General features: G+C 30.4%; 1 protein-coding gene across 1 annotated transcript; it reads left to right on the top strand.

Annotated features, from left to right (window-relative positions):
• Nucleotides 1–4,231: 4,231 nt before the first annotated feature.
• LOC106678552 (uncharacterized) lies at nt 4,232–11,953 on the top strand. Its single transcript, XM_014417127.3, has 7 exons — nt 4,232–4,416; nt 6,125–6,335; nt 6,579–6,680; nt 6,998–7,087; nt 7,968–8,060; nt 8,973–9,071; nt 9,386–11,953. Exons 1-7 carry the CDS (start codon nt 4,352–4,354, stop codon nt 10,094–10,096), a joined length of 1,371 nt encoding a protein of 456 aa, XP_014272613.1. The 5' UTR covers nt 4,232–4,351; the 3' UTR covers nt 10,097–11,953.
• Nucleotides 11,954–11,963: the final 10 nt, after the last annotated feature.

Below are 11,963 nucleotides of genomic sequence, written 5' to 3'. Positions count from 1 at the left end.
TAGATTTCAGGAATTTTTTTTTAACTGCTTTTGGCCACTTTTGAAAGTGAATTCTAACATTTATATTATCAAGGAACAGATCATGAAAAACATATTAGTTTTATAATTATTATTTTTTTAATGTGGGATAGTTCAATCAGGTTTTCAATGCCTCATATATTGTTTATTTCATAATCGTTATATTTATACTCAATCAATCCATTACATGCACTGATACACCATTCAATGGGTGTATTCACTCAGAATATTTCAAAGACCTTACACTTCCCTTTTAGATAAAGTAAAAAAGAATTCTTATTCGAGTTCTGAGAAAAACGTATTATCAATGGAGATCAATTTTTGTGGCAAACTGGAAGCCAGAATAACAAGGATGAACATACTGAAAATAAAGAAATGGATGGAGTCATTGGGATTTATTTTAATGATACATGTTACCCTGAAATTTGGTATGTAGCGATGTTGTGTCGTTAAAGCAATACCATAAAAGTGGGTATAAACTACATTATGTACCCAAATTTATTTTATTTTATTTTTTACAATTTTTGAAGGTATTTAAAGTTTTACTGACTTCTACAGTCCCTCTTAATTGAGCCAGAGGATTGTAAATTGAATTGGTGTCAAATGATTTATGGAAGTCTCTGATTTTTGCACCCATCTCACTCCTTTATTCACAGTGGTAAAGCATTTATGATATGATTAAACATTTCATCATCGCTTAGAAGACCATGTCAGAGACTGAAATGAGGATTCTATAGTCCTGGCTTTCTTAGAGCTTTTTTGCAACCCATTTGGAAAGGACCAAACCAGTTTTCTTTCCTCAGAAAAGAATCTGCAAGTTGTATTGTTTGTACTCAGTATCACATGCATCATTAGCCAATATGCAATTTCATGAACATGTGAGATCTAACTGTTGTACATACCCCACTGACAAGCAAAAGGAGCTGTTCCTGATCAGTAAGTTCGTGATGGGGTCATGATATGGATGACTCCTGATCCTTTGTTTACTAATGTTAACTTTCTTTAGCATTTCTACTTCTGTGAGGCTGAGGATACTGCCAAACCACGGACTTGAAGCCCTCTTCTTGGCTAACTGTTCTACTATCTTGTTTACTTGGTAGCCGTTTTGTCCAGGATTCCAATGCAGAATAACTTTTTTCTGCATGGTCACCAGGCTTTCATGATCTTTAGCAAGTTTCATTAGGACCCATGTCATGTGCTGCGTCAGTGCAGCAAGAAGGAAGATAACTGATAAAAGGTGTTTTTATGGTGGAGGAAATGAAATTTCATATGGTCCTTATGTGGTTTCGGAGGTTTAACAACTGTTGATCGTTCTGTGGAAATCTGCTTTCTGAGGACTTGAAAGTGATATGTAGGTAATGTCACGCAGTACTTATATTCGATAAATAAATATATTTAGTTTGGAAATAATAAATAATGGTAATAGAAATAGATAAATTTAAAACTGGCTGCATGAAAAATTGCAATGTTATCAAATATAAAAAAAAAAAAGTGATATAAAGAATATTTGATGTCTTATCACCTAATCTTCTGAAGATTTCAAGGCAGTAGCAGTCCCCAGCTGATATTTTGTAATCCCAGGTGGACCTGACTTAACCAATGTATAAGGACTTGAATGTTTTCAAGTCTGTATCTTAGTATCGGACATTGCAGATGCAAGGTTTATTAAGACAGTGCTTGCTTTTCCCTTAAAAATAGACTGCTCAATATGAGGTTTTCATATTGGGTTGAGTTTAATGCTGAAGTAGGTGAGGTTTTCATGTTTATGTAGATTTTCTTGATTAAAATTTATGTTAAGGACATCTCATGTATTCATAGAGAGAGGTTGGGTATTTAATCTATTTGGTCAGGTTTATGGCTATGGTCCATTTTTCTGTCCACTGGCAGACTAAACAGGACAATTTGTACCCAGTTCATAGCTGAAAGAAGTGGATCTACTCCTAAAAGTGATGTCATCTGAGAACAGATACATTTTGATATTATCTAGCATGTATTGAATAATGTAGTTTATAAACATCAGGAATTGATACTGGGTAAGTAAAAGATCCCCCTTCAAGTGCAAGAACTGTGATTAAGCTAGGAAGATAAGGGGTAGGAAGGTGGTAAACACTGTATGGATCAATAGGAAGTGCCTGGTCCATGGATAGAACTAAGATCATACTTATCAATATACCCCAAAGGTGAGTGGTGGCTGACAAACTGAGGACATGTCTGGCTGTGTGACCTGATGGTCTCACAGAAACCCTATTACCCTAAGAACCTGGTGGCAGGAAAACTTCCGGAAAGGAGCCCGTGTTTCCGCTGTTCCGGGAGAAACTGCCGAAACACGGGAAGAAAAGTGATCCCAAACAAAGTTCCAGAAACAGCGGAACATGCAGTTACGTCCAGTACTGCCATAGGACATCGGACATTGTCGAGCAAAAAGATCGGGGTGTATTAATTTAAGAGTCCACCTCTGGCCAGCGAACCTCTTGCAGTGTCCCGATATCGAAATTTTATCCCTTAATTTCATTTGGGACCGATTTTAACTCAGCTTCTGTATTCAAACTTCTTACGTTCCACATCCATAAACTTAAATTTCCAATTTTCAATTTGCGCCATCGCGCTCGGAGACTTGATTGAAGGACTAGCTTACCTCCAGAATATCCAATATAAAAATATATGAATAGTGCATTCAATCCTACGTCACACTCTGGAGAGTGTGGGGATTCGGACCCCAGCAAGTGTGGGGATTCGTTCTAATTTTTGGTCAGCAATTCCATCGGACTCCGCCAGGAGAAATTCAGTTTGACCATCTCCATGCACGACGTCCGTGGGATGCTCCCCTACGCAGTAGTGGAATCCCTGCGAGGATGTCAATACATTTGCCTCTATTAAATTTACCTGAATAATGAAGAAATAATTATTAAGAACCAGTTTCAGTAAAGAGTAAAAGAGAATTTTCTTTATTAGGTATTACCATGGCATTGTTCAGTTCAGGGAACTAACCTTTTTTATGTTTACACCAAAGATGATTGGAGGAAAAAGTATAGAGGAGGGGTAAGGCAAGGACAATAAAGCCAAAAAGGAAGGGCCCTTGTGTCGTGGTGGGGCATATTTGGGACGTCATACTTGCATAATCATAATTAAACCTAATGTTTACTTTTTTGTTGGTACTGGAGAAGACACATTGTACATGAATGCAGCCCGTTTTTTGTTACTAACATTTTTATTGAAAGATTGTTAGTTGGCCGTATATGATGAATGCATGAGATGGTCTGTTAAAAAATGTATGAAAATAGCAGAACAAAATATTTATTAATAACCGACGTACCACTCCACTTTGCAAGTTAGAGTCCTAGAAGTAGAACTATACTATACCCCTGACTAGACTGTTGCCCAACAAAGTGGGACGAAATGTCTGTTACTAATGAATAGAGTTTTCTACTGTTTTGACAATCATCCGGACCATCTTTCTACAATATAAACATTCTAATATTTACCGTTTTAGGAATCACTAAGAACAGCCATGTGAGATGATATTTATTATCTGTTATAAATAGATGTGAAAGTTAATAAACTGATCCAACAGGTAAACGCCTGAGGGGTAAACTGATGCATAGATGCAGAGCTTTATCATCAAGATCGTATTTTATATATATTTTAAATTGAAAAAGAAATATAATATGATATAAATGTTTCAATAATACTCGAAAACAAAGAGAAAAAAAGACGCAAGAGGGAGGTAGGTTTTATGTTACATTATGTATTAAACAATTTTTACCGTTATATCAGAAACAATTGTTTATTTATTTGCATCAGACTTTATATTTTAATGTCCTTAATACAAAATCATTTTTCATTAACTGTTCTATGAAAACATTAATGGAAAAAAATTACATAGTTAATAAAAACTCTTTTAATAATATCGACTTTTTACAAGTTTAAATATTTTTTGGGCCCTTACTATTAACACTAAAATGTGCCGTTTGATTAGAACAAATATATTAGCACTAATTCCTAGAAAACAGCCTAATGAATTTTCATAGTTGAAAAGCCGAATTATTGGAAATAACATTTAGTACAACTTATATTCTGTTCACATTTGCGATAAGATAACGGTTTTACAGATAATTACATTAATATTAGAAAATTCTATTAATGTCAACTAAACTGGGGCTTTGGGGGCGTGGCCAATGCTCCACTTTTTGGCTTCACTTTTGCTTAGAAGGAGTGTAGAGTTACGCTATGTCTGTATAGTTGTTGACAGTTAACCTGGCCTTACCTTTAGTTTGTTATTGATATTCGTTTTTCTGTAGTTACTTTTAATCCTATTCCTTTTTTATTTTATAAGATGGTATCATGTTGTGTTTTTAGGTGCAATAATCGAAGTGGAAGGGATAAAGTTTCGTTTCACAGGTAAGTAAAAAAATCATGTTTAGGTTACTGTCATTAATAGATAATGATTTTTTCAAAGAATACAATAGTTTATTTTGTTGAAAAATTATAGTGATTTAATTGAATCCAAGTTCTGAATAGCTTTTAGATGAAATATCCACTAACCTGGGTTCATCAATGAAATCATTTACAATTGGTAAAATAATAATTCTCCACTTAATTTAGTTTTCTAGGAGAAACTATTTTTAATTATTTCTTGTATGTCAATCATATGATTATAGTTATAAATCAATATTCCATATTAATTTTTACAATTGACGAAAATTGTATAGGAAGATTTGTGTTTTTACTAAGAAATTATTTGTTCAGTATTAGTTATGAGAACATATTTGATTGTTACAAGCTAATTGTTCAAGTAACAAGTATTAAAATTCCTCCAAAATGGGCCATAAGTTGACAGAATCAATCTCTAAGAAGACTTATCTAACTTTTGGAACAAATATTGAACTACTGATATTTACATAGAATGTTAGAATTATTTCACTTAAACATACAATACTTAATTAAAAATTTGAAAGCTGGTTCAGTGGACATTAAAAAGCATGTGGACTGTGCATTAAATAAACAATGATACACAGTGTATGAATCATGTGGATTCATGGGGAAAAAAACACCCCAAATAAGTTATTGAATACATTCTTGAAACATCAGACCATAATGAGGTGAAAATACACCAAAATATCATTAAAAATATAGCTGTTTGGCTACTCATTACTACTTATACAATCCCAAACTATGACATGTCTCACCATCCTTAACAGATGCTTTCAAATTTTTGGATTTGAAGGTTTTACCTTTCCATCCTCGAACAGGTTTCCTATAATGTGATCCAAAAAAGTTGAACTTACTTTCATTGAAAACTATACATTTTTTCTAAAATGGAGAGTGTTGACATACTTTCTGATATGTTCTAACATGTAATCATATATATCGAGCTTATGTCTCACAGTTTAGGATGTGAGATATTCACCTTATTATGATCCCAAATGTTAGGTAAGTTTATCTAGGGATTTTCTAGAATAACTATTTTATAGGATTTCATGGGATTCATGCAATTTTACTGGACGTTTTCTCTTGTGTTGTGTAATGTTCACTGAACCAGTTTTAAAGATTTTATTTATATTCAGTTGAGTATGATAATTTCCAACATTCTACTGATTTGTAATTCAATACTTCTTCTAAAAGTTTAATTTCTAATTTCATCTTTGTTAATAGAACATGAATCTGTTGATTTATCTATTTCATTGGATTCTTTTTTTTCCAGTATTGAAAATTAGCTCAATTAGTGTTCCTATTCGATTAATGAATTACATATTAGGTGAAAACTAAGACTTTATAATAAATTAACCAATAATCATAACCGGTTATTGTATGAATAATTTTTTTACATGATATATTTACAAACTAGGTTGTACTTAAAATTAAGCGATAGAAATGGATTTTGATAATTATGTAAAAAAAAAAAATTAAATCCATTTTATATCAAATAAGTTATGATATTTTAAATTATCAAAAATCACCTTGAGGGGTGACAATTTTATAAATTATAAACAGCAAAAAAGTAATTAAAAATTGATTTTTATGTTGTTTTTTTCACTGTCATTTAAATTAAGTACTAAACAAAATAACAATTTTTTATCCATAAAAATATGTGACTATTGTATTTCAGGTTTCCATCAGATCCCGAATTGAAAAACCTCTGGATCAAGGCCTTAAATAGAAAGAATTGGACACCATCTTCCACTGCTAAAATTTGTTCTGATCATTTTCTATCATCTGATCTGAACACAACATTCCATTCTGGCGTTGTACGTCTGAGAGATGGTGTGATCCCAAGTGTGTTTCCTTCTTCTCCTAAGCACACACATGAAACTTCAGATGTAAGTTTTATTTATTCTTATTAGAGAATAAAATACTTTTTTCAACAGTATTTACTGATTACAGTAGATAAGAAGTAAGGATAACAAAATTCTCAAAATTGCTCTGAAAATGTTATTTTTTACAGAACTTGTATATATGTTTAAAAGCATTGAATACTTTTTTAAAATTAAGAAATATAATTTTCTTAATGTTTATAATTTTACATACAATTTAAAAATTGTTATCATTTTGATTTTGTTCAGGAAATGAAAATTCCTATCAAAAGATCTCCTTCCACTGAATTTTTAAATGCTTCAGTACCAAATTCTACAACTTTACCTAATTACCAGCAAGAAACTTCATATGTAAGTTTTTTTTTATACTTTTTTAAATATTCTAGACTTAGTTATGCCAACAGTGTATGGTGCTATTGAATTAAAATTTTTATATTTTTAAAAATCTATGGATCAAAATTACACCACAATATATAAAAACAAGAATAACAAAATTCTTATAAATTCTTCAAAAAGGTTATTTTTCACAGAACTTGTACATCTGTTTAGAAAAAAAAAAAGACTAAAAGCGTTGAATAATTTAATTCTTCAATATTAAAATTAAAAAATATCTATCCAATTTTTATAATTATGCTTTTATTATAAAAATCTTTATAATTTTTTTTCAGGGAATGAACGTTCCTATCAAAAGATCACCTTCCACTGAATTGTTAGATACTACAGGATCTATTCCTAATTACATGCCGGTAACTCCTTGTGTAAGTTTTATTTTTACTTAATTAAGTATTCTTGACTTTGCTATGCCGACGGTATATGGATGATTTTTGAAAAAAGTTTAATTTTCAAACTAGTGAACCATCTTCAAATTTTTATGTAGCTTCCTGTGATTACTGTGGTGTCCAACACAAAATAGAGCTCAAATCACTTTTTTTGGATTTAATTTCCAATTTTTTGTGTAAAAGTGCTTACCTGATGAAATTAGCTGGAATGCTAGATATTTCCGAAAGCAAACAATTGTGAGACATCCACGGTTACCTTATCAATATAAATTAAAAAAGGCAATTATATTATATTATTATACTTTCATCATTTGCTGAGGCAGTAAGCTGACTATGTATGAGAGGTGTTAGATGTATTAGTTATTGTTCTGAAACCCAATTACTCTAAAATATATTCAGTGGCTGTCAATAAGAAAAACAAGTTATACAAGTCTGGTTAAAAGATAAATAAAACCAAAAATTAAAATTATGCCTACTTTTTTTTAACCAAATAAATAAAAACAAAAAGTTCCTTGATATAAAAACCTCAGAAAAAAAATTTGACTTGAGCTTCTGTTTTTGTACTTGAAAAATAAAACATTAAAAATGAATTTTTGTATTTTTAAAATCTCCATGGATCAAAATGACACCACAATATAAAAAAAAAAAAATAATAATAAGAATTTAATGTTCTCAGAAATTCTGAAAAATTTTATTTTTCACAGAACGTGTATATTGCTTAAAATGAAATACTAAAACCATTTAATTTTATTTAAATTTTATAAAAAAATTTAATTCTTCAATACTCAATTTAAGAAATATCTACTCAAAGTTTATCATTTTACATTTACTATAAAAATCTTTGTCATTTTTTTTTTAGGAAATCAACATTCCTATCAAAAGAGAACCTTCCACCGAACTGTTAGATGTGACCGGACCTATTCCTACAACATTTCCTAATTACATGCCATGTGTAAGTTATATTTTTACTTATTTAAGTATATGTATATTATGCCATAATATACATATATTATATTATACATATAATACATGTATATAATGTATATTATACATATACATAATATACATAAGTATATTATGTATATGTACATGTAAAAAATGTGAAAACCTGATTAAAAAAAAAATAACTGATAGTGGTGTTGATATTTGAGAAATTTGTTGTGATATTTATATGATTATGATTCATATATTAATAATGTATTCATGTATATTCAAGGATATGATTCCATGATATTTATTTATAATTTCAAATAACTTTCAATTAAAAAATAATGATACAATAATTCAATCATCTTCATATTTCTAAAATGTGTAAAGTTCTGGATATTAGTCTCCCCCAGCTGCTTCCGGATACTCTTGACATTTCATCTAATGTCGGCGGTTAAGTTACAAACAATGATTCGGTGCTGGTAATGAGAATGATTGATATCTGATGATGTGAATTTGTACTTGTTTACCCTAGTTAGTTAGGCGGATATATAAAAGCAATAGCACACTCTAATTGACTTTTAATTAGAAGGAAAGCTGTGAAATTGCAATAAGTAAAAATAATATTTCAGCAGAACGATTGCTGTGCGGTAATGAGAATTATAAATATACTGACCTGAAAATCACCCTTTTGTGTTGAAAGATGAACAGTAACTGTGCAGTCCGCATCAATATAGATCAAAACAACACTACAATAAATAAAAAAAAAAAGTACAACTAAATTCTCAGAAGTACTCTGAAAATGTTTTTTTTTCTCAGAACTTGTACATATGTTAAAAAAAAAATAAACTGGTGAATGATTTGCTTAAACCAAGAAATACCAATCCAATGTTTTGAATTTTAGGTACATTTTAAAAATGCTTATCATTTATTTCAGGTAATACAACTTCCTATCAAAAGAGAACCTATTGAATTGTTGGATACTACAGTACCTCTTCCTATGACTGCTCCTACATACTTGCAGGAAACCACATATGTAAGTTTAATTTTACTTATTTAAGTATTCTAGATTTTGTTACACTAACAGTATACGCTGTTAGCCTTCATATTTTGTATGAATTAGATCAAACTAATTCATAGAATAAGAAAAAATAATATTCGTTTATTTTTAAAATCTATGTAGATCATAATAACACTACAATAGATAAAAATAAGAGTAACAGAATTTGTAAATCTGTTTAAAAAATAAAAAAATCCTAAACATTGAATAATTTGTTTAAATTAATAAATATGTAATCAATGTTTATAATTTTACATATATTTTGAAAATTCTTTTCATTTTGTTTCTAGGAAATGAAAATTCCTATAAAAAGAGAACCTTCCGCTGAATTGTTAGATGCTACAGAACCTCTTCCTCTTAGAGTGAGTACTCCTTTCTCTCTTTCACTTGGAGTGAGTACTCCATCCTCACAGATGCCTGCAACTCCAGCAGAAGATGTAACACTGGTGAAGAAAATGATGACATTGGAGCTTCGTCAAAAAACACTCACAATTAACAAGCAAACAAAAAAAATCAAGACTCTTTTTCAAAATATAAGGAGGTTGAAAAAAAGATTGGAAAAATTAAAGGCGATGTCGCGTGAAATCAAACAAAAGAAAAAGATAATTAATAATTATCATAATATGCTTAACAACATGCCCCCACTTGCTAAAGAATTATGTACTAGATTAGGCAAAAGTTCAAAAATTAAATATTCTCCTAAATTAAGATCATTTGCATCGACGTTACATTTTATATCTCCAAAAGCGTATAATTACGTCCGCGAATCTTTTCTTACCACTTTGCCTCACCCTCGAACTTTAACAAAATGGTATGAAGCAGTTGATGCTGGTATATCAGCAGAAGCAGTTAATTCTAGTACAGAAACAGAATCAGTTGATCCTAGTTCAGCAGTTAATGAGGATTTAGCAGCAGAAGCATTTGAGCCTAGTGCAGCAATAGAAGTAGTTTATGATTGTACAACGGTAGGAGGTGAAGCTGGTACTGCTAGGGGGAATTAATCCAGTAAGTGGGCCTTGTGGTCCTTTTTGCCAAACCCTGACAACAACCTAGAGGAGGTTGCCACCCTGCGTTAAGGTGGGATTGTCAAATTTTATTTCTTTGGACCGCAGAGAAATAAATATTAACTACTGCAGATGGGAACTGAAGCCGTAACATTCTGGACAAAGGAACACTGGTACTCTTGCCCCACATGTACAGCCATAATGTCAACCACAGTTTTTGCTTCTGTTTTTTCTACTTATTAGGCTCTTAAAGTGGACTCTTCAGAAAATCCAATATTTTGTTCATTGATAGTGGATAAAATGGAAATAGAAATGGCATGTGAGTGGACAGGTTCCTCATTTTCTAAGTATTTAGATTTTGTCATTTGAAAACTATTGCCGAGGAAGCCATACTACTCCTTATAAACTCCCTAAACAGTAATTAGAAATAATCGATTGAGCCTTTTTTATTTCTGGTTTAGTCCTTCAACAGGCAGTGGCTATTTGTCCCAAGCTTCGAAAAGTTCAAACAGTTTGGTCCCATGCTCCTAGATAGTAGAAGGTATAGAAAAAATGGGTTTAGTGATTTGCAAGCATGCTCTAGCCAAAAGACATTTTTGGTGAGAAAACATGCCTTGAGGTCATTGGTAGCAGTTCTGGAGAAGCGCATTCAATGTTCTTGAAGATTATTTTCTGTTTATCAATTTGCTGATTGTTTTTTATAGAAGAAATGGTTTTTGTTCTATTGACCCTTACAGATCTGCAAGATATGCGGATACTGTTACATTTCATAAGACTGGAGGACCAGCACTAGTCTTGGATCCAACATTGAGATTTGTTTGTTAATCATCACCTGCATGATAATTACCTAGAATAATGTTTAATATATTTTTTTAAAACTTATTTTTATGTAATTCTAAGTTACTTATTTATTTTTAATTTATATATCTGTTTTTAACTGTTCACTATTTTATTTTAATTTATTACTATTGTTACTTATATCTACGTTTTCATGTATTCATAACTTTGTTTTAATTTTTTTTTAAGTGTGCATACTTCAAGTTTTATCTTTTGATTGTTCTTTAAATTTAAATAAAACTTCTACAATAAATTGAATATAAGTGATGGATCAATCGAAGAGAACAACAGGAGATGAATGCGAGTGAAAATGAAAGGATAAAATAAACATGATTAAAAATTGAACAAAAAAGAACACTCTATTGTGGGTATTGAATTCTAATTTAAAAAAAGGGGAGATGGAGAATTACTAATAGAATAGAAAGAATATTATTATTATTAATAGAATTTTTTTTTAACATATTTATTTTACACCTCCAGATTTACATTGATTGATTTTGTATGCTGTCTTGTTGCAACTCAATATATTTTGGTATCACTGCTTATAAAATTACTCTATACATTATTATTTTAAATAGTATTTGTTCAATTTTTATATTTTTTTCCTTGCTAAGATGTCAGTAATTATGTGAAAAAATTATGGAAATTTCTCAAAAGGAAGAAAAATTTGTTTTTATGTACTTCTTTTTTCAGCTATATATTGATGTGTTGCAATATTTCAATATAATGTTTATTAAAAATTGAGAAATACATTTCTTTTTTTTTCAATTATACTGTTGTGCCATTTTATATGTTTTAGGTTTTGTCCATTTACTCTATGTACAATGTAATATTGTTTGTAATTCTATGTTTGAAAAAAAAATTAGTTATGCCTAACTTTTATTTTTATTTTTTCAGTTTTTATCTGTATGTATTGTTTAGTCTATAGTATTATTTTTAATTGTATGGATGATTAGTTTTTTATTGCTTTTTGATTGTTATCATTATAGCCATATCATTCCATACCTATTTCTGTCATATGGCTGTT

Source organism: Halyomorpha halys, unplaced genomic scaffold, assembly GCF_000696795.3.
Source record: "Halyomorpha halys isolate HHAL.00 unplaced genomic scaffold, Hhal_1.1 Scaffold146.1, whole genome shotgun sequence".
Classification (NCBI taxonomy): Eukaryota; Metazoa; Arthropoda; class Insecta; order Hemiptera; family Pentatomidae; genus Halyomorpha; species Halyomorpha halys.
The sequence above is the reverse complement of the archived record's forward strand: the minus strand, read 5'-3'. Positions and strand labels throughout refer to the sequence as shown.

Coding starts and splice junctions, on each gene's coding strand:
- LOC106678552 (XM_014417127.3), top strand. CDS start 4,352: ATGGTATCATGTTGTGTTTTTAGGTGCAATAATCGAAGTGGAAGGGAT. Junction 7,088..7,967: donor ACATGCCGGTAACTCCTTGT/GTAAGTTTTATT, acceptor TTTTTTTTTTAG/GAAATCAACATTCCTATCAA. Junction 9,072..9,385: donor ACTTGCAGGAAACCACATAT/GTAAGTTTAATT, acceptor TTTTGTTTCTAG/GAAATGAAAATTCCTATAAA.